This window comes from Dermochelys coriacea, chromosome 1, assembly GCF_009764565.3.
Source record: "Dermochelys coriacea isolate rDerCor1 chromosome 1, rDerCor1.pri.v4, whole genome shotgun sequence".
NCBI classification, from domain to species: Eukaryota; Metazoa; Chordata; order Testudines; family Dermochelyidae; genus Dermochelys; species Dermochelys coriacea.
Genome location: NC_050068.2, coordinates 347,286,579 through 347,309,677, shown reverse-complemented (window position 1 = coordinate 347,309,677; position 23,099 = coordinate 347,286,579). Strand labels below are relative to the sequence as shown.

The 23,099-nt window shown below is 41.2% G+C and overlaps 1 protein-coding gene across 4 annotated transcripts in view; it reads right to left on the bottom strand.

Moving 5' to 3' along the window:
• Positions 1–428: 428 nt before the first annotated feature.
• The window catches only part of LRGUK (leucine rich repeats and guanylate kinase domain containing), an 82,034-nt gene continuing 59,363 nt past the window's right edge, over positions 429–23,099 (bottom strand). For 2 of the 4 annotated variants that reach the window (XM_038402838.2, XM_038402857.2), the window contains 4 exons: positions 16,996–17,084; positions 8,815–8,946; positions 2,282–2,454; positions 429–1,235 (listed from right to left, as the gene is read on the bottom strand). In XM_038402838.2, the coding sequence (XP_038258766.2) occupies positions 1,084–1,235; positions 2,282–2,454; positions 8,815–8,946; positions 16,996–17,084 (546 nt within the window). In that variant the 3' untranslated portion in view covers positions 429–1,083. Of the gene's footprint in view, positions 1,236–2,281; positions 2,455–6,069; positions 6,097–8,814; positions 8,947–16,995; positions 17,085–23,099 lie in introns of those variants that run through there. The other 2 variants (XM_038402847.2, XM_043499200.1) reach the window with 2 other exon arrangements.

The window sequence follows — 23,099 nt, the reverse complement described above, 5'->3', positions numbered from 1 at the left end:
TAGATGCCATCTGGGGATACTTTAGGCTGCTTGCGAGATAGTAAGCTTCCTAAAGTTGGGTTCTTCTACAGCCTTCGCTGTTTTTTTATAATATTTATTAAGTTCAGGATATTGGGTTTATCCCTTACATGCCATGATCTGTTGTTCTTCTTTGGTCTGTTTAATTTAGATTTTATGGACCATGGCCAAATTCTGATCAGTTACATTGAGGGTGAATCCAGAGCAGTTCCACAAGCAAAGTTTAATCCACTCTGGTATAATAGATCATAGATCATGTCTTCTCACATTTGCAAAGTGCCATGCAGATGACTGGTGTTATATAAACAGCAATAGGGCTCCACAGTGCAAGCTTATCAGAGCAGGTTATTTGTTCAGTAAATATAACAAAGTAAATATATATAGTAATATAAATTAATAATGAAAAAGGCTAAGGTATGAGTTTTATTTAATATTGAGATGCCATTTCTATCATATATGGCAAAAACAGATCTCAGCATAATCAGAAAATAAAACTAGCAAAATCAAATTAATTAAGGATTTTTTCTGATGATTACTTTGTGGGTTGTTTGTTTAAATATACATGTATATTAAAAATAACTTGTCATTTCTAAAGATATAGCTTCTATAAAAGGTTGTCTTGGAATTAAGTAGTTTCCCTTCCTCACTTAAATCTAAGTATCATATTAAATCCCTCTTAGCAAAAACTAATTCAGCAGCCTTGTACTACAAGCAACATCATCATCAGAGGCCTTCAAGGTTCCACACCTCAATTAAGTCAGTGAAATAGAAAAAATATCTCTGGAAGATCTGATCACATGGATCTCGGGGGAAATTCAATGACACTTCCAACTAGGGGAGCATCTGGGGAAATCATTCCTAGCTCTGGGATAAATAAAGAAATAAATAAATAACTTTTTTTAAAGAGAAGAGTGATTCAGAATTAATCAGAGATGGATTCAGAAAGATAATATTCTTGGATAGACTTTTCTTTGTGTGTGTGGGGGAAATTATATCAAAACCGGTATTCAAGTTAGACAGAGGAAATGGGCATGATCAAGGCAATGCCTCAGCTGATGTCGACCATCAAGGGTTTGTCTTTTTCCGCCCTGATGGGATTGGAGGTAGGACGGGTTTGGAGTTTGAGCCTGGTCGGTTTGCAAGCTGGGGCACACGAGGAGAGCTGGACTTGGATTTGCTGGGTTTTTTTTCAAGCATGTCACTAGAAAGTTTAGCGTCTGAAAGGATTAGCAAAAACAAATTAGTAAGCAATTTCAAGGAAATAAAGATTGTTCTCACTGAACAACACTATATAATCCCATGTTGGTCTTCCTCTGTGGTACCCCACTCCCTCGCAAGCCCCAAAGCAAGCAGACGTTACTTCAAAACTTGCACCAGCTGAGAAATCTGGATGTGATTCAACTGGAACTTTCCCAGTGGAGAATGGATCTATACGAAGTCTGTGACCCTTAGTTCAAATGATCTTATAGGGGTCAAAGGAAAAGAAAGATGTAGTCCAGCTGGGGAACTCAGCCCAGAGAGGAGGATGGGGGCCATGAGGCACCCGAACTACAACTCCCATGAAGCATCACAGCAAAATTTCTGCATTGAAATTTTTTGCATTTTGTTTTTCAATAATAAGTTGAAATTTTCCACAAAATTTATTTCGCTGAAAACTCAATTTTCTGTTGAAAAACAGTTAACAGGAAATTTTCAACCAGCCCTAGTGACTACCCCTAATTCATAGAAGTGGAAGGTTAACTACATGCCTACATTTATTACCACCCTTTGGTGTTTTTAAGACAGGTACTATTAGAAGCTGAGACAATGTAATTGCACTGTAATCTGGATATACTTATACCCTGATACTCAGATATCAGTGGTTCAGGAACCAAATTAGCAATCGTTAGTCAAAAAAGAGACACAGTCATGTGTGTTCACTGTTTCATTTACTACAGTACTTTAGATTCCTATTTAACACTATAAGAGGGGAAATATTTAGTTTATATATTATTGTCAATGCAAAATGGCTGATCAAGTATTATTATTTTATAAACTACAATTGGTTAATAACATAGTCAAAGCATCCTGATTGGTTAATAGCTTAGACTGCTTAATAATTAAATCACAGTGTTTTAATATCATGTGCTATAAAGAGCCGCAGATATCACATTGAAGAGCCACTTGCAAGCCTCAGTCCGAGTACCCTAGGCCTACACTATAATTACCATGCCCTTATTACAAAGGCTGAGCAAAAAAGTAGATTTTGGAAAACAATTCATACCTTTCAAACTTTCCATTCCATTGCTGACTCCTCCAGCGTCCTCACATTCTGCATTGGCCTCTTTGGAGTATGGAGCATTGGGAACTGGGCTCCGAGCAGACAAGCTTTCTGTAGAAAATGCACCAGCCGAGGACATTATAGATAACCCAGTAGTGGCATGTGATTCTCTGGAGCTGAGAGTGAGAATGGATTTATTCTTTTGTGGTAACAGAAACCAGACCCTGTGAGTTTGTTTAACATGACTTCAATGACACCAGTAATATTGTCAACCAGGAGACTGAAATAAATCATCAGACTCAGCAGTTACACAGCACTTGTTCCACACATGACAACACTCCTTTGGAGGTAGTAAACAAAACTGCCACCACCCACTTTAATTTTTAATGTATTTAATCAATCACAGACAGGGGAAGAAAAGCAGAGCTTCATGCTACAGAGTGAATCAGCTGGAGAGATGGGATTAGACCTCAAAGAAATCCTGTTTGCCAATTCTATGTTCAGCATAATAAAAGTGTCTCTTAGTGAGTGATTTTGGGATAAAATGAAGAATTTACAAAAGTTACGAAGACCTATTTATTGAATAGAGGATATGCGAGGCTCATAAGGAAAGTTTAGCATTGTCTAGACGACACATCCTGGCAGAATCAAAGGATGGTTTTGTGGTAAAGGCCCGGAACTGGGATTTAGAAGATCTAGTTTCAGTTCCCAGCTCTGACTCAGACTGCCAAGGTGATTTTTGGCCAGTCACTTAGTCTCTTTCTGCCTCAATTCCCCTTCTGTAAAATGAAATGAATAATACCTCCTTTCTTCCACACCTTCTCTGTCTTGTCTATTTCGAGTGTACACTCCTCAGGAAAAGGACCATCTCTGACCATGCACATGTGCATTGCCTAGCACAATGGGCGTTGGAGAAAGCAAGCACCTCTGCAATACTACTAATAAATAACCTGGCTGTTGGGTAGCCTATACAAAATCAGTTGGTGGTCTCACTTCACTCCTCAGTGGGTAGGTCTCTGTGGCACAAAGCCACCTCTGCATTTGGCTCTACTGTGGGAAATCAACAGAGGCCAAGGCCTGAATGGGCAGCTTGCCTGCAGGTCAACGTTGACACAGATTAGCATGACAATGGTAGTGCCCGGGTTGTAATTTATCCTGGGACTACCCAGATTTCAGTCTCCAAAGGTGTGAATCCAGCATCTATAACAAACACTGAATTTGTTTAAGGAAAAAAATGCCTTGATGCACATGTACTCCAAAGAAGATGTTTCATACCAGTAAATACCCATTTTAAACAAGAAATCAAGAAATGTTAAGAGGCTGTAGTAGACATTGTAGACATTTAATAAAGTGCATCTTTACACAACAGCTGTTCTGTCCTATTGTGTGAAAGAAAACATTGATTCGTAGATTCTAAAGCCAGAAGGGACCGTTCTGATGATCTAATGCACAAGCCAGGCCAGAGCATTTAGCCCAATGATTCCTGCGTGGAGTGCAATTACTTGTGATAACATTATGATTAGAATGTCTTTGGGGGGAGAAGGGAGAATGGTTAAAGGAGCAGACAGCGTTATGCACTGGCAGAGCCTTTGAAATAAAAAAAATAAGGAAATTCAAAATATGAGGGGGGGAAGAATCAAAATAATGAGATACAACAGTGGCATAAAGCCCAGGAAAAACCACCAGGAAATGATCTTCACTACAGGCCTGATCCTGGCCCATGGACATCAATGGGGATTCTGCCATTGACCTCAATCCCAGCAGAATTAGATCCTGAGAAGTCCTGAACACTCACATCTCTCGCTGAAGTCAATGTGACCCGGGAGGGCTCAGCACCACGTACTGCCTTGCTGAAGCACTGTGATTAACCCTAACAGTGATCTCATTTTAGCTCCCCATAACACACACCAGGCATCATTACAGGGTGGCAGAGCAATTACTGGGAGTTGTAAATCCAGGCTAAGAAGAACCAGCAGCTTTGGATTTTTCAAAAATATCAGTGCCAGTGCAAATACTAGTTTCTAAAGGGTCAGTTCCCTGCTCTGCTATTCTAGAACCCAGCCCTACATCTGTCTCCTAACAGAAACTACACATAAATAGCATTCAGGTTGGAATTTAACCCCGCATCCATCTCCATATAGTATACATGAACACGTCACGTCTGAACGCAATGTGATACAATTCAGTGCAACAACAGGCAATTCTGAGTTGTCTTACCCTGTGTCCCTGAAGAGCGACGAATGATAATGTGGCATTTGGGACACCAGGTATATAACTAACTATGAGAAAAAACCATTGATGTCTTTCTGTTAACTCATCCCTTACGCCCGGTGAGTTGTAATAAGTCTGTATCAGGGGCTCTATTGATAAGTCTGATACGGGCTATGTACAAAGGATCCTGATCCTTGATTGGGCTTCTTGGCATAAACGTCATAAACGATCATATACTACAGGACTCCCGAAAAGTTCCTTGGCATGAAAAACAAATTCCAGTGAATTAGGTGGGGCAAGCAGGATTATATGGCCCCTGCCATCACAGAATCTGAGTGCTTGTCAACTCATGGACTTTCAACTGCCATTTGTGCCTTTGAAATATCTCCCCTAGGTACTACCTCTGGCCAAGCATTCTGTAAATCAGTTCTGATCATCTAGCACATCTTCAACCCCTCACCATAGGGGCACTGGGAAAATAATTAGTGCATATAATTAGGTAGGGATGGCCAGGTTTTTCTTCAGAATTACTTTTCTCCTCTTTTCCTTCCACCAAGACAAATTCCCCACCCCATGACTCTGTTAAAGTGAAAAGCACAGAAAACAACATACTCAAAATAGGACAATAAAGTGGAATAATGAGATCATAGTGCATATAACCAATATATCGAAAATAAATAAATTGAGGATTAAAGCACTGGACTGTAATGGGGTCTCATAGGTATGCTCACTGTACTGTATGTATCTGTACTGGACTGCAAAACAAATTCTCAATTTGAATATACATAATTCCATGTCAACACATGGCATTGCCGCAGATCAGTTTGTTTTCCACTGCATGTTGTATGGTGGTGATGGGACTTTCATTAACATTAATTAATTAATATTCTGGGTCAGACCCTCAACTGGTGTAAATCAACATAGCTCCATTGAAGTCAATGGAGCTGCATTGATCTACACCAGCTGAGCATCTGGCTCCACATCTTCACTGGCTAAGAGACCAGTAACAACCAAACTTGATTAGGCCCCTGGGTGAACGTAAGTGGAGAATCTGTCAGAAACCCACACAGCACATTTATGAGGGGAGAGATTAGTAACCGGCAAAGGATATCAGAAGTCCTAGGAAGTGTGGCTCATGGGGCTTTCTTCTGTGGGACCATGGAGGGTTGGGCCCTGAAGTTCACTTTACAAGGTAAAGAAGGAAAGAAGAATAGGTGTGCTGAAAGAATGCAGGTCCCCTGTGCAGCCACCCACTAGACATGTGTTTTGGGCTGACCCTTGGAGCAGAACCATGGAATTCTTGTTTTCTATTCACAGACCAGCTACAGAACTGACCATCACCACACCAAGTGTCAGTGGCCTGCAGGCCTCCTGCTTTTAGAGATAACAGTTGTTTCAGTTTCCATAACAGCTCAAACTAGGGCAGTAACTGATGTATGTGATGAATTATGCGTCTGATTTGGGACATTGCCCAATGAGTTCTCCAACTCATTAGCTGGCCCAAATCCCAGAGGTCAGGAGACAGTGCTTTGTTTGCTACACCCACAGGCCAGTAATTCACATTTGCACCATACTCTTACCCCATGCGGTTTTTCATTTTACTGCTTCTGCCATCCCAAATGTTGGAAGCATGGAATTGAAAATAAAAGAATATTAATTCACCTCAATATGCGAACCCAAAAAACCCACCACAGGTTTTAGCATTAAGTCTCTGAAGTGATGTTTTACAAAAGCGCTAGAGGGAGTCTATACAAGAGCATTGCCATCATGCCTATGAGCAACTTTCAGTCAAGCCTTCATTATTTTTCCTTGCAAAAGGATTTGACAGCATGACTGTCTATTTTACGGTAGGCCTGATGCATGCACAGAAAATGAATTAGATTAGCAGTTTGTTTTCTCTCTCCTCAGAGTTGTTTTCCCACTGTGTTATTAAGAGCGTTAAATGAAAACATTGCTGCAGTCAAAACTCCAAACTGTGCTAGAGTGGAAAGACACATTTATTCCCTTATGTGAAGGGCTTTAACGCTTTTACAACTCATCACAGCTTCACTCTCACTTGGGTTATAGGTTTTGCCTCTTTACTGGTGTGGACAGATGATGCATAATCCCTTGGCAACCTATTATGCACGGAGTCTCTCTCATGCACTCACTCTGTTCCCTTCAGCACACTCCAATATGGTACAAGTACACAGTACAATCTAATCCACAGAGACCTACCATTTCAACGTTTTTGCAGCGTGTTAATTAACTTCTGTAATTACAGTGGCGGGCTGGACAGCATATAGTGGAAATGTATGAGCTCTTTAAGATTTGAACAGACAGTACAGTGTATTTCACCAGCAAGTTTATCCACAAAAGAGCAAGAATTCTGCAGCCTAAAGGACAAGGGTTAAAGTGAATAACTTCATAGCCTTTAAAGGGGATTGTGGATGTTTTGTATCTCTCAAGATCAGACCAAGTCACTGTCTGCGTACACAAGTGTCAAGGTTCCTTCCCCACTCTGAATTTTAGGGTACAGATGTGGGGACCTGCATGAAAAACCCCCTAAATTTATTTTTACCAGCTTAGATTAAAACTTCCCCAAGGTACGAACTATTTTACCTTTTGTCCCTGGACCTTATTGCTGACACCACCAAGTGTCTAACAAAAATAACAGGGAAAGAGCCCACTTGGAAACGTCTTCCCCCCCAAAATTCCCCCAAGCCCGACACCGCCTTTCCTGGAGAAGGCATGATAAAAATCCTCATCAATTTGCATAGGTGAACACAGATCCAAACACTTGGATCTTAAGACCAATGAAAAAGCAATCAGGTTCTAAAAAGAAGAATTTTAATTAAAGAAAAAGTAAAAGAATCGCCTCTGTAAAATCAGGATGGTAAATACCTTACAGGGTAATCAGATTCAAAACATTGAGAATCTCTCTAGGCTAAACATTAAGTTACAAAAAGACACAAAAACAGGAATATACATTCCATTCAGCATAATTTATTTTATCAGCCATTTAAACAAAACAGAATCTAACGCATATCTAACTAGATTGCTTATTAACTCTTTACAGGAGTTCTGACCTGCATTCCTGCTCTGGTCCCGGCAAAAGCAACACACAGACAGAGAGAACCCTTTGTCCCCCCCCCTCCAGCTTTGAAAGTATCTTGTCTCCTCATTGGACATTTTGGTCAGGTGCCAGCAACATAATCTTAGCTTCTTAACCCTTTACAGGTGAAAGGGTTTTTCTTCTGGCCAGGAGGGATTTAAAGGTGTTTACCCTTCCCTCTATATTTATGACAACAAGTTTTCAAGAACTAATTAACACTACTTTTTTAGAAAGGTAAAAAAGACATACAGAAAAAAATGATCTCTTTCAAATACCCTTGGAAAGGCACTATGATCTGTCTGGAATGAGAATGGGACTGGCAGTCAGGAACCAATATATTCTAATCCTGGCTTTACCACTGACTCACTGGACAAACAAAGGCAAATTAATTCACCATGCTGTGCCTCAGTTTCCCCTTCTCTAAAAATGAAGATTAGACTTCCCTGTCTCTGTCTCCTACTTGGAGCAGAAGACCAAGGCCTATCTCTCCTCCCTCACAGCAGCAAAGGATCATTCAGAGGTTTCCCAGGCAGTTGCAGGAGGAGCTGGGAGCTCAATGCACAATGATCAAGCTTCCCCCCGCCAGCTCTTTGCCATCTTTGACTGAGAGGGTCCAGGCATAAGAAGGGGTTATAACAAAGGCACAGGGACACAATGAGAGAGGAGACAAATGGAGCACAGGGTGGGAGGGTTGGGTAGAGTGATCTGGAGGGACTGCTGATGCTGAAACAATTCACAAGATCAGAATTTGAGTAAACAGGGATATCACCACCATCACCATCCCGCCTGGCCCAATGGTATTCCAGTCACCACCAGTGTCTCCTTAAAAACACTGTGGTCTCCTGGATACCACTGTGAAGTAACTGTTGGTAAATTATGAGTTTAAATAGTGATCACACTAGTTTTGTTTCTCTAAATGGAGTCCCAGGCTCTTTCATTCTTCTCCCCATCCTTTTTCATTTTTTTCATTCCCTTCTCCAATAAGCCCCTTTAAAAACAAAGTTCATGAAATCTTCAGTCTGCAGCTACATCATCCACATGAGTTACAGCACTTATGCAATATCATCCCTGGGTTCTGTTTTACATTGTCACAACATGTGTTTAACAAGGCTGTTGATGTAATACAGAAAACAACTGCATTAGTTGGGGAAATGGTTTCAAGTCTTGTGCGCTACGGCATTATCTTTCAACCTGTCCAGCAATAATCTGTTCATCCAACAGCTAAACTCACCTGGTGTCTGGGCTAGCAGGGGGCAGACTCCGGTCTTGGGTGACATTACTTCCACTTGGGAGCATAGAGATATATGATGTTGGCTCCAGTAATCCATGTGGGCTGATCGCTGCTGGGGTACTTGCAAGATGTCTGAAATGACATAAAAAGAAAGTTAAGCATGCAGAGCATACATTCATGTATTCTAATACGCTACGTTCGGCACACTGATCTAGTGTCCCTCATCAGAGTATCTCAGAGTGCTTTATAAAGATGGATTAGTATTATGCCAATTTTACAGATGGGGAAAGTGAGCCATAGAAGTTAAAGCCAAAACTTCCCATAGCTCCTAGATTTTAATGAAAAAAGAAAAGGAGTACCGGTGGCACCTTAGAGACTAACAAATTTATTAGAGCATAAGCTTTCGTGAGCTAAGCTTTCGTGAGCTACAGCTCAGCTGTAGCTCACGAAAGCTTATGCTCTAATAAATTTGTTAGTCTCTAAGGTGCCACCGGTACTCCTTTTCTTTTTGCGAATACAGACTAACACGGCTGCTACTCTGAAACCTTAGATTTTAATGGGAATTCTGACAGCATCTTTAAAATCCAGGCCACCAATGTAGATCTCTAAATGGATATAGGTGCCTAACCTTAGGTGCCCATGTTTGAAAATTTTGGCTTAAGTGACTTGCCCAAGGTTACGTATCAAGGCACCAACTGAAGCAGTAAGAGAAAGCAGGAGTCCAGACTCCCAGTCCCCATCTCTGCTTAGTAGACCACGTTGTAATAAAAATTGTGTGGTACAACAATAAATACAGACTCCTGGAACTACAATCAGTATTGCATTTATGCTCTCCTGATTCCAAAGTGTTAAGCTAAGCAAATTTATTTTTAATGAAAAAAAAAAATAGCTTTGATCTATTAAAAGATGTTATACCTGTTAAGGGTGAGCTTTTCAAAAGTATTCAAGTGATTTAGGAGCACAGGTCTCATTTGAAAGTCTTGCCTACAGCATTATTTTTCTCATCATCGTGTGTCTGTTATTAACAAGGCCTGGAGTTCCTTCTTCATATCTTCTACAACAGTCACTCATGCAACATCTAACAAAATGTAACCCATGCTAACTGCAGTTATATTACATTTTATATATAAACATTAGTCACGTGCCAAAGAGCACTGCTGAATTTCCAACATAAGAGAAGTCCCTCTTAAAATATTTTATTTAAAATTAAGTTACAGCTCTTAAAAGATGCCCTTTATCTATCCTATGTACAGGTGCAGCAGCCATCTTGCTGATACACCCCAACTCAGCCTGTCCCCTCATTCTTCAGCTCTTCTGCTAAGATGGCCAATAATGTTGTCAACTGCAGAAGTGTTTGTAGATCCTTGTCCCATAGAAATCACAGATACTAGAATCACAAAAGATCTTTTAGGTTGTCTAAACCAACCTTTGTCAATGCAGGACTGTTCCCTATTGTACGTTTTCTAGAGCTTTGTCCTGTTTATTTTTTAAAATGTCTCAGTGATGGGATTGTCACCAGTTTCCTTGGGGAATCATTCCATAGCCTAACACGTTTCACTGCAAACGGGATTTTTCTGCCATTGGTCTTTCATTTGCCCTTTCTTAGTTTCATCTTATTAATCCTACTTATAAATAAATCTCCCTTGAAGTGAGAGCAAAAATTTCTATTGCATAGGCCACCAAATGATTGCCAGCAGGTAACGGCTTTTGGTCATTATTGGCCTGAACCAATTACATAGAGGAAAAAGGGTTCTTTATCCCATTGCTGGCTCTCAGAGCCATTGATAAATTTATTAGAGCATAAGCTTTCGTGAGCTACAGCTCAATGTCATGACATTTCAAAGAAACAAAAAACAACCCTCCACCCACAAACATTTCCTAACAAATATCTCCACTCAATATGCAATGCTGAAACACACAGCTTGACAGCAGAGGTTAGGAGAGCTCAAACAGAAATCTGAGAAGAGGATACATCATGCCCCACTTCAGATGGAAGGTCACAGTCTAAGGACTCATCCGCCACAGGAAAATGGACTCTGCTCCCTGAAGTGAAGGCTTTGATTTAGAATCAGTGACCCATTCTCAAAGGCTAAAATCCCTACTGATAGATACACTTAAAACAACTAGCCAAACAATTGAAAGAAACGTGTTTTAAAAGGCTTCCCAGGGATTTCCCCCTCCCTGCCAAATCCCTTATTTTTCACACTGTCAACTGAGGGTGTGACTGTCATTAAGGTTCTATCATATGTTTCATTAGAAACATTCATATTCCAGGAGTTTATAATTTCTGTTGCTCTAGGCTGCCGCAGCTTGAATAAGAAAGAAAAAACATGTCAGCTAAGTTAAATTACACACTCTGAAGCATATGCAGTGTTGATGTAGCCATGTTGGTACCAGGATATTAGAGAGACTAGGTGGGGGAGGTCATATCTTTTATTGGACCAACTTCTGTTAGGGACAGAGAGGAGCTTTCGAGCTTCCGAGTACATTTCCCAGACCTGAAGAAGGGCTCTGTGTAAGCTCAAAAGCTTGTCTCTCCCTGGACAGCAGAAGCTGGTCCAATAAAAGAAATTACCTCATCCACTTTTTTCCACTGAATGCATCCAATGAAGTGAGCTGTAGCTCACAAAAGCTTATGCTCAAATAAATTTGTTAGTCTCTAAGGTGCCACAAGTCCTCTTTTTCTTTTTGCGAATACAGACTAACACGGCTGCTACTCTGAAACTCATCCACTTTGACACTCTGAAGAGGACACCCATGTACCTGGGGCCACAGTTACTGCTTCTTCCTTTCTGCCCCCAAATGGGCACAGAATAATGTGGCAAAGCAACATTATGTTGTACCTGTATCCTGTACCCATCAATCCTTAACCAAAGGGCAGGGCTACTCAGGAAGACCAGGGCTTTCAAAAGCCCGCTCCTAAGTGACTAGGGGAGCGAGCAACGGGAATTTTGCGAGGGAGTTCTCCAGGGAGAGTGTGAGGGGAGGGGGGCACATTCATTTAACATTTCCTGAACTTCTTGAAACTTAAAGCCAAAAACACCCTCTGATAAAAACAAAACAACAACAAAGGAACAAGCTTCAGGAGTAAAAAGAGAATGCAGGAAAAAATCCAGCAACAAAGTCGGGGTTACCCAGTTTATTGCACCCAATGCAGCATATATGAGTACCTGCCCTATGGGCAGGTGGCATTTGTGTGCATTCGGTGCAAGGAGTTCCCGGCCCGCAGAGACTGTGTATGGTCTTCGGAGACCAGGATGGCTGAGCTGGAAGAGCTAAGGGTGATACTGTTTAGTTTATCAATTTGTTCCAAAACCTCCTCTAATGACACCTCAATCTGGGACAGTTCCTCAGATTTGTCACCTAAAAAGAATGGCTCATGTTTGGAAATCTCCCTCACCTCCTCAACCATGAAAACCGATGCAAAGAATTCATTTAGTTTCTCTGCAATGGCCTTATTGTCCTTGAGTGCTTCTTTAGCATCTCGATCGTCCAGTGGAAATGTGGGGCACCTGGCCACTGTTGGAAGACAGGATACTGGGCTAGATGGACCTTTGGTCTGATCCAGTATGACCATTCTTATGTTCTTATGATCAGACAGGAAAGCTAGCAATTCTCTCACACAGCCACTTGCGTGGAATACTCATGCCCTGACCATGAGCTATCCAGGCAGAAGAGAGTGTATCAAGTGTGTTATGTTAAAATGCATGGAACATACCTCCTTAGCACTAAGCCCCATCCTGGAAAGCAGTGCAGAGACTGCAAAGTGTGTGAATCCCTGAGTTGGGGTGGAGCCAGGACCGCAGCACTGTCAATTACACTTTGCAGTTCTGTTCTTGGCCATGCCTTTTCTTCTTTACTCGTATGTGTATGTGACGGAATCCAGGCCCTTGAGGGGCATTCAGGGGAAATCTACAAGTTATTCAATGGCTAAGGGCCTGATTCCAGTTAGACCTCACCCCAGCCTCTTATTTTGTACCTTTAATAGCACAGGCACAATTGACATGAACTAGATGTTATTATTAGATGTCAAACTACCCAATTGTGCCCACATACTGTTTCAGGTAGTTAAACATCAAAATAACCTCAACTGCAACTGCAAACAGCTACAGGAACAAAATAAGGAAGTCAGATTTTAAATTATCTCAATTTAAAAATATAAATTGATGTAGTTATTCCTTTGGCTGTTGCAATAAATAAAAACAGAACTGATTCTTCCTTTAAACCGCTTTTAAAACCAATATAATTTCTTTGATTTAAACTGAGCTACTTTTGATTTACGTTGGTCAAGGACATGTCCCAAAATCTTAAAACATCCATTTCAGTAGTTTATAGCATTGTATAAAAACACTGGTATTTCTATATGGCAAATACTCCGTATATTTACCAATTAGACAGTTGTGCTTTTTTTAAAAACAGTCAAGTATTTTATTATAGCTATAAATGTATTTTGTTCCAAATGATTTACAATGCCCTCAATGGAACAAAGTTTCTTTCCCTACTAACAGGTTTCAGAGTAGCAGCCGTGTTAGTCTGTATTTGCAAAAAGAAAAGGAGTACTTGTGGCACCTTAGAGACTAACAAATGTATTAGAGCATAAGCTTTCGTGAGCTACAGCTCACTTCATCGGATGCATTTGGTGGAAAATACAGTGGGGAGATTGATATACACACACAGAGAACATGAAACAATGGGTTTTATCATACACACTGTAAGGAGAGTGATCACTTAAGATGAGCCATCACCAGCAGCGGGGGGGGGGGGTGGACCTTTCATGGTGACAAGCAAGGTAGGCTATTTCCAGCAGTTAACAAGAACATCTGAGGAACAGTGGGGGGTGGGGGGAGAAATAACATGGGGAAATAGTTTTACTTTGTGTAATGACTCATCCATTCCCAGTCTCTATTCAAGCCTAAATTAATTGTATCCAGTTTGCAAATTAATTCCAATTCAGCAGTCTCCTTTCCTTTTCTTTCCCTACTAAGTTCATCCATTGTGGCAAACAGTGGTTTTCCACTTTCCATTTCAATGGAGCTTGGAGTTAATATAGCTTTTTTGAGTATCTTTTTTTCTTTGTCTATTAGCATCTTCAGTTATGTCGGCACATCTCTAGGACCAGCATTCTCTTAGTCAGTTCAACTGCATTGCCAGTAAAAAGGATAGCTTTCGATGTAAACAGTAATTCTCTTTTTCTTGACAGAGTACAGTAAGAAGCTCACTCCCACAGTCACTGAACTTTGAGATTAAGAAACATTTTTCCTGAATGGGTATACTGTATTTTAAATGAAAGTAGACAATGTACAAGAACAAAGCTGACAAGAGAAAAATGATGGATGTCAAGAGAAATTTTTATAATCAAAATTCAGAGAGATGTGATTTGTGCTTTACTTGTGTAGCCAAGTAGAAACAAAAAAAAGTCCAAATAAAATACACATTGGGGAAAAATAATCTAAGTCATAGATACAGATAAGTGGACAGATACTCCATGGAAAAGAGAAACCTAGGAAGCAGCACGCTGAAAAAACCTAGAGATGACAATGAACAGGAAGTCAGCCCCCAACTAAAACCTCTCCAACGCACCATCAAGGATCTACAATCTAACCTGAAGGACGATCCATCAATCTCACAGATCTTGGGAGTCAGGCCAGTCCTTGCTTACAGACAGCCCCCCAATCTGAAGCAAATACTCACCAGCAACCACACACCACACAACAGAACCACTAATCCAGGAACCTATCCTTGCAACAAAGCCTGTTGCCAACTCTGTCCACATATGTATTCAGGGGATACCATCATAGGGCCTAATCACATCAGCCACACTATCAGAGGCTCATTCACCTGCGCATCTACCAATGTGATATATGCCATCATGTGCCAGCAATGCCCCTGTGTCATGTACATTGGCCAATCCGGACAGTCTCTACGTAAAAGAATAAATGGACACAAATCAGATGTCAAGAATTATAACATTCAAAAACCAGTGGGAGAACACTTCAGTCTCTTTGGTCACTCGATTACAGACCTAAAAGTGGCAATTCTTCTACAAAAAAATTTTCAAAAACAGACTCCAATGAGAGACTGCTAAATTGGAATTAATTTGCAAACTGGATACAATTAACTTAGGCTTGAATAAAGACTGGGAGTGGATGGGTCATTACACAAAGTAAAACTATTTCCTCATGTTTATTCCCCCCCCACTGTTCCTGGAAATGGCCCACTTTGATTATCACTACAAAAGGACCCCCCCCCCCCCCCGCTCTCCTGCTGGTAATAGCTCACCTTACCTGATCACTCTAGTTACAGTGTGTATGGTAACACCCATTGTTTCATGTTCTCTGTGTATATAAATCTCCCCACTGCATTTTCCACTGAATGCATCCAATGAAGTGAGCTGTAGCTCATGAAAGCTTATGCTCAAATAAATTTGATAGTCTCTAAGGTGCTTTTCTTTTTGCGGATACAGACTAACACGGCTGCTACTCTGAGACTTGGGTTTGTCACACAAAATGATCACAAAAGGCCAATGCAATTTTGAGCTGCATATGTAGTGGCAATGAGGTATCATGTCCCAGAGACAGGAGGTAACTGTGCCTTCTTTGCTACTCGTTGTTGCAGCTGCTCCTGGAATATTGTGATAAATTCTGGCACCTAATTACCAGATGCTAACAGATTGCAGGGAATTTAGAGCACACCACCAAAATTTACCAGGGGGCTAGAGGAACAGACTTATGAGGAAAGTTGTAACTATATGTAGTTCGGCTAATTGGTGACTAATAGAGAATGGAGACACGGTAACAGTCTAATTTTCTGAACTGCATAAGAAATGAAGAGGGGTTATATTGAGTGGTACAAGGCGTATAACTAGGAGTAATGGGATGAAACTGGATAGTGATAATTTAGGGTAGATATCACGATAATCTTTCTGATAGGGAGATGTATTAAACTGTGGAAGAGCCTTCTAAGGTGAAAAGCCAATCTCAAGGTACATTTAAAACTAGACTGAATATTGCACTAGTAAACATACTACGTATAGGGAACAATCATGCACCAGCGATTGGTATGGACTAAATGACCCTGTAGGTCTCTTTTCTATCTAATATCTAAGATTTCATTGTCCAACTCTCAGAGTCTCAACTGTTCATATTTATGTCATTTCCTGACTTCACTTCTTGCATCACCATATGGAATGGAGTGTTGTCTACTCCTGCATCCAATTTGTTTTCACTGAGCACAGATGTCCCTTCAGGGCTGGTAATTGCAAATACCAAATGAGGGTGATAGGAGTTTCTTTCACCTATCTGACAGCTCTGCCAAAACAAAGTCTTATTTTCATTCCAAACAAAGAATCCAAAATATGAGCAAGGCACTGTGAAATAAAGGCAGCAAATAGCAATGGACTAAGGGTATGTCTATGCTAGAAATGTAAGTCGACCTAATATACACAGGTGGTGGGCATCCACTGACCTAAGAGGGACAGTGTGGGGGGCTGAGAGCCCAGTCTCTCAACTCCGTTGGCAGCTCCCTACTGGGAACCCTCCCCAATAGGCTCTTGGAGGGCTGCCCCTTGCTCCTTGCCGGGAGCCAGGGGAAGTAGCCCGGGGCTTCTCACCCACCAGAAGTGGGATCCAGATGCCCCAGCTTCTCGCACCCCCCCTCCCCAACCGCTCCCTGCTGCGAGCTAGACAGCCTTGTCATTGTGTGTGTTATAAATTCACAGTCCCAGATATACTGCAGGTTGGTCTCACACTGTTAGTTTAAGACCATTTCGGCTCTCAAGTCAGAGGGTGGACTATCTCCATGTATAGGGCTTAACTGTAGGTTTCGACTTAAATGCTTTAAGAAGAAGACAGGTTTCAGAGTAGCAGCTGTGTTAGTCTGTATTCGCAAAAAGTAAAGGAGTACTTGTGGCACCTTAGAGACTAACAAATTTATTTGAGCATAAGCTTTCGTAAGCTAGAGATGAAGTGAGCTGTAGCTCACGAAAGCTTATGCTCAAATAAATTTGTTAGTCTCTAAGGTGCCACAAGTACTCCTTTTCTTTTTAAGAAGAGTCAGCCATGGGACTTGTGATCTTTAAGAGCTTCTGATCATTCATCTTGCAGACACAATGGGGAAGGAGTTAAAGATGGACATTTTCCATTCAGCTGAAAAGGGCATGACTAATCCAAATGCCTGCATTACCTTTGAAAAAGTTGGGCATACGCACTAGGAGCCTTCCCCAACAGCGCCTGACGGGCTGCATGTTGCCGCCTCTGCAGAGATGCTTTTTCCTGAGCAAGAAATATGATCAACTTATTACAATAATTTACAAGTACATACAGGCCTTCAAAAAGGTAACAAATGGCCACGACATTCCTGTCTCTGGCTAAGGCTATGTTTACACTAGAGACCTTACAGTGGCCCAGCTGAACCACTATAAGATCTCTCGTGTAGCCGTTCTATGCCAATGGGAGAGAGCTCTCCCATCAACATAGTTAAACCACTTCCAATGAGCAGCGGTAATTATGTCAGCAGGAGCAGCTCTCCCACCGGTATAGTGCTGTGCACACTACCACTTATGCCAGTGAAACTCATGTTACTTAGGAGGGTGGGGGGGCTGTTTTTTCACACCCCTGAGCAACACCAGTTTTGCTGACAAAAGTGGTAGTGTAGACATAGCCTAAGGCTCTTGAGTGTATAGATTTAGCTATACAGGGAAATTACATTGAGTTATAACTCGTTAACTAACAGGGTGTTAAATATAACTCAGCACTCAGTGTAGACAGGACTTTTGTCTTTAAAGTCACACCTGATTTTAAACATGGCAGTCCTGGTTTACACTGAAGCCCTGATTCTTCACTACATCTGAGCTGTGCTAGGATATAGCAGAAAGGAGTGACTGCAGGGTGCTGGTTGATTCACAGCCCCAGTATAAATTAAAGCAAGAATAATCCTACTTTAATTTACGCTGCTCGCATAAGGTTCCTTTCACCAGCAAAGGATGGAGCAGGGATTTCCCTACACCACCTGTGAATTTCCCCAACATCCCCCCTAGTTTTGTGGACTAGTTACATGCAGTGTTGCCAATTTACTGATTGTTTGGACATTTGAATTGAAACTGAAACATTAATACACACTTTAAAAGCATATAATGTGTATGATAAAATACGTGTATCTGAAAATGTAGAATAGATTTGAAAAGTATGAACATAGACTAGCTTCCTTATACAGCTGTTGTTTTTTATGACAGTGTCAGTGCATTCATTTCAGTGATGTTGGCCAACCTAATAATTTCAAATTATGATTTGTAAGCAAAGTCTAAATGAGCTCTCCCTGACAGCTAGTGATGAGCTGGGGGCTGGGGAGAAAGGCTGCAGGACCAGATTGTTTTTACATTCAAACCTAAACTACCTAGGTATCCAGCAAACAGAGTTGTGTTGCCCCAGTGATAGATTTTGGCTGGGGTTGGGTTACAAATCACTTGAATGGGGGAGAGGGCAGGAATGAAATGTTGTTATTCTTATTGTATGAGTAAAGGGCAGTAGAACTGTACTTAGCCTATGCTGATTGAGGGCATGGAGAGAGAGTGGGGACAGGTGTTTTGCTTGATGGTCTGCCTGAGTCACAAGTACTATTTGACCTGCCCCTCTCCACTGTTTAAAGACAGAGCTGATTAGGCTCCATAGATAAGTCTTTTGTTTTGTTAAGTGACCACTACAGCTGAAAGAAAAGGAGAACTTGTGGCACCTTAGAGACTAACAAATTTATTAGAGCATAAGCTTTCGTGAGCTACAGCTCACTTCATCGGATGCATTCGATGAAGTGAGCTGTAGCTCACGAAAGCTTATGCTCTAATAAATTTGTTAGTCTCTAAGGTGCCACAAGTTCTCCTTTTCTTTTTGCGAATACAGACTAACACGGCTGCTACTCTGAAACCTGTGATTATGCAAGGCACTACAGCTGAAATCACTGATAATCAGGTCTAAGGGCTTAGACCTGCTGTGGGACAGTGTTTCTGTGGAAGAGACCTGGCCCAGCCTGCACTAGCAGTGAGGTTCCTCCACTGAGAGCTCAGCTGAAATCACTGAGAGCTGGGTGGAACCTCAAGTGACCAACTTGTAGAGGTCACAGTAGCAGGTGGCAGCAGAAGTGATGGCACAGGGCTATTGGCAACAGAGCGATAGAGTGAACGGTGGCACAACGAACAACAGTGGCCAGAGCAAACAGTGAGCAGCTGGAGGAACGAGCAAGGTACCTTCTTGCCCCCCACCTGGGAGGTGAACTCATGTGAAAGCACCTCTGAACTCTGAGTCTCCACTGACCAAGGACAACACCGATGAGTGTTAATGAGGCTGTTAAAAATGCTGGAGACACAATACAGTTCATGCGAACAAACATGGCTGTGGCATCATACTTTCTATTTAAGCAAGAGATACCACACACTACAAACTGGAGGCCAATGTTAAGTGCTTTGTCACTTGTTCATCCTGAAGTTGAAAACTGGTTCTGAATAAGACCAGCAAATGCTCACTATCTTTCTGCAAGAAACTCAGCTGACTGGCTAGAAGCACGTGGTGCAACAGCGAAAGACTAAACAGTTGGAAAAATGAAGAACTCTCTCACCATATTCAAAAAATTTGCATACATGACTGATGAATGCACCGATGCAAATGGGCATCAAGTATTAAGTCATTGTGTATGTTATCTGGATGTCAGTGGTAGGCCAGTAGATGCATTTCTAGATGTTCAAGTTATAGAAGACACATCGCTGAATCTGTGACAACTCACATATTAGAAGAGTTAAATGCTTGTCAATTGGACCCCAAACAGATGGCTGCTTGTGCATTTGATGGAGCTGCAAATTTCTCTGGAAGACATGGTGAAGTACAAGCTTTGTTCAGAGAAAAGTGTAACCCTGATCTCTCCTATACACACTGCAGAGGCCATCTACTCCAACTAGCATTAGTATGAGCTGCAGACTCTTCAAAAGACATTAAAAAAAGTTATAAATTTAATGTCTTCATTATATTCTTTTTTCAGCAAGCATCCAAAAAGACTGAATATCTTGGAAAATATAGAAGATACACTAGGACTGAAGTTCAAGTTAGTCCAACCTGGGAACACCCTCTGGCTTTCTCATGAGTGATCATTGGCTGTTGTCTTAAAATTACTCCAGCCGTTATTACTGGCTTTGGAAAGTCTCTTCCAAGATGGGATGGATCCAAGTAGTGAGGCTGGTGGATTATTTTTGCTACTACATTCAGAGAAGACTATTGCCATTCTCTCTCTTGTAAGTCCACCGTTGAAACCACTTGGGTCATTAAACAATGCCATCCAGGCATCTGCTACAACAGTGGTAGATCTTTGTCCAGCAATAGAAGCTACATTTGGATCAGAGACCTAACCATTGAAAAAGTACTGGAAGAAGCAAAGACTTCAGTCCAGAAGTTGACTAATGAAGGCATTTATACTGAATCCTTAAGTAAAGAGGACAAGAAGTGTTTGTTAAGACAACTGAATAGGTACACAGACTTGATTCTTAAAAATTTACAACAGCGACTTCTAGATTCTACTCAACCTCTACGTAGCTTTTGCAGATCCCTGTCCTATAAAACACTAACAGTTGAGTGGAGTGAGGCACTACCAGCAATGGGGCTGCCATGTGCTCAGGACAGAATAGAGAATTTGAACACACAATGGTATATCATATGAGGAATGAATGAAGATTTGACTTCAACTTCTTTTTTATCATCACTAGTGGCTCAACCCGATATTTGTGCTATGTTTCCTGAGATGAAAGAAGTAGGAATTCATCTCGTTACTCCCAGTCACAACAGTTACAGCTGAGCGATTTTTTTCATCATTGAATAGAATTTTGTGTTCTGAAAGAAGTCACCTTCTGCCTGATCATGTGAATGAACTAATGAGCATATCAATTGAAGGAATGGAAGTACTAGACACACAAGAAGCCACCAAAGATGAACGCATTGGATTCAAGAAGTTCATTAACTGAGTTGTGCAAAATTATAACAAGAAACCAAGAAGGATGTAGATGTAGTGCTTCATAGAGGCTTGAGTAGCCAACTTCCATTTGTGTGATGATTTTAAAACACGAGTTAAATCTAATAAAATGGTCATGAAACATTTTTCAATTTTTACTATGGTGCCATACAGCTCACCTTCATCCTCAGTCTCACCCCTCATCGGCCCTGACCTTCCCCCGCTCCCCCTATAAATTCAAACCCACCCACCCACCCCATTTCAATTCCTGGGGAAAACACTGGGATGGAGTATAGTAGAATTTGGCTCCAACACACTCCTGACATGCTACTTTCCTTGCCCTCTCACTCTAAGGGTAGGGGAGTAGTTGGTGGCTACCCCACCTGTGCCAACTCTACACCAGCTGAGATTTCCCCTACACAGAGGGAATTCTCTGCTGGAAATCTATGGCCACTTTCAGGTTACTGTGTATACCTAGCACAAGGTAGCCTTAGCAGACTGGAGAATCCAGTCCTGCAGTTCTAACCAGTGTATTAGTTAACATGTTTATGTCCATCAGCATAATATAATTTCCCAGTGCAGACAAATCCAGTGTGGGTAAGGCAAGAGAAAGCTCAAAAACACAACAGTCATTTTATAGTGACATTATCACATATTGATTTGGCATCACAATGGTACAGTAAGACCCCACACCACAATTTATCTGGTGACTCTCTGTGACTCCCATCCCGGGAATGGCTCTCCAGATGGCAAAGGATTAACAAGAAAGAGAGTCAGATTGCCTTGTTGAACCTATTCACCCACAGATTGTTGTGAGTTCCTTCCCTTTTGCTACTCCAGCTAGGTCCAGACCTACACAGATTTCAGACAGATGTTTCACAAATCATGTACTTTGTAAAGAACCAGTTCTTTCTGATTTTTGTATGGATTGCAGGGCCTGGTTCTGTACTGCCTTGCAACTTGTGTAATTATTTCTACTTGTGTAACATTGGCATAATGTGTTTTGCACCCACAAGTTGCAAGGGCCATGGAGAATGATGGTTCTTTTCCTGGTCAGCAAGCCTTTCCTTTTACCCTGCTCCTGGATTACCAGTGCTAGTCTTTTAATGCTCTTTCTCACTTTGCTATTCTACATATAGGAAGCATGGAATGCAGTTGTAGCAGTCATGTCATATGCTTTTGTTGCCAAAAGTAAAGGAATCATTTCTCCTTCCAAATGGAACAATTTAGACAGAATTTTACTTTAAATTCGTAACAGGCATATTTACAATCTTTAATATTGAAAATTATTGGAGCTGCACTCATGTTTCTCCTTGGAGCACTTACTGATTGACACTTCAGTTGATCCTACAGAACCTCATCATACACATGAACAAACATATTGGGCACTTAGAAGGCCTAGTAAATAGCTTGGCAGATATTCCCAACAACGAACATGGAAACTAATAAAGGAAGCCTTCTAGCCACTGAAGAGCTTAAACCCGGGCTAAATTATAGCCACCTTCATCATAAAATACTTATTTCCCTGGCTTGACAAAATGTAAAGTGTCAATATAAGATGCAATAAAGAGAGAGAGACATAAATAGCTGTGATATAGATGACGGCAGAAAGCTGCTGAAGTGAGAGAAACACAGCCTTCTCCTTCAGTTTAAGCTAATATATATTCTGATGAAATAAACATAAAATGAAATGACACTTATTTAACTCTACATGGCATGAGACATGGGATTTTGCTTAAGATGTCTGAAAGATGGGAGGGTTCCCTGTCTGGGTAGCCCATTTTACAGTCATACCTTTCTCTTCACTAAAGAAAGCCTTTTTTCAGTCTTGGATAGCAGTGATTTTTTTTTGATTCTCTGCTCCAACCAGAATCAAAACTCTAGACATCAGAATCAGGTATAGCTTGCTATAAATACAGAGATAGTGGCAATAACTATCCAGCAAGCCATACCTTCCCAAACCATCATTATGGCTTCATAGCCCTGGAATGGAACATATTTTGAAGCTTCCATTGTTTTTTCCTTTCCCCTGCTGTTGTCATTGAAAAGGAGCATTAGAAATATCTGCTTGACAGCACCAACTCCACCACTGGCTGCAAGGCGAGTGAATTGAAGTCTGCCTTTAGGGAACAACCTATAAAAAAAATGAAGCTTAGATTGCACAAGATTGTTTGAAATTTAAGCACACTGTTGAGTCTCTGGGCCAAAAAAGAAGAAAAAGTAGCAGTGAAACATGTCTGAATTCAATCTCTGGAGACAACCATGCCAAACAAGCAGCCACTCAGGTGAATGAGAGTTTTGTCATT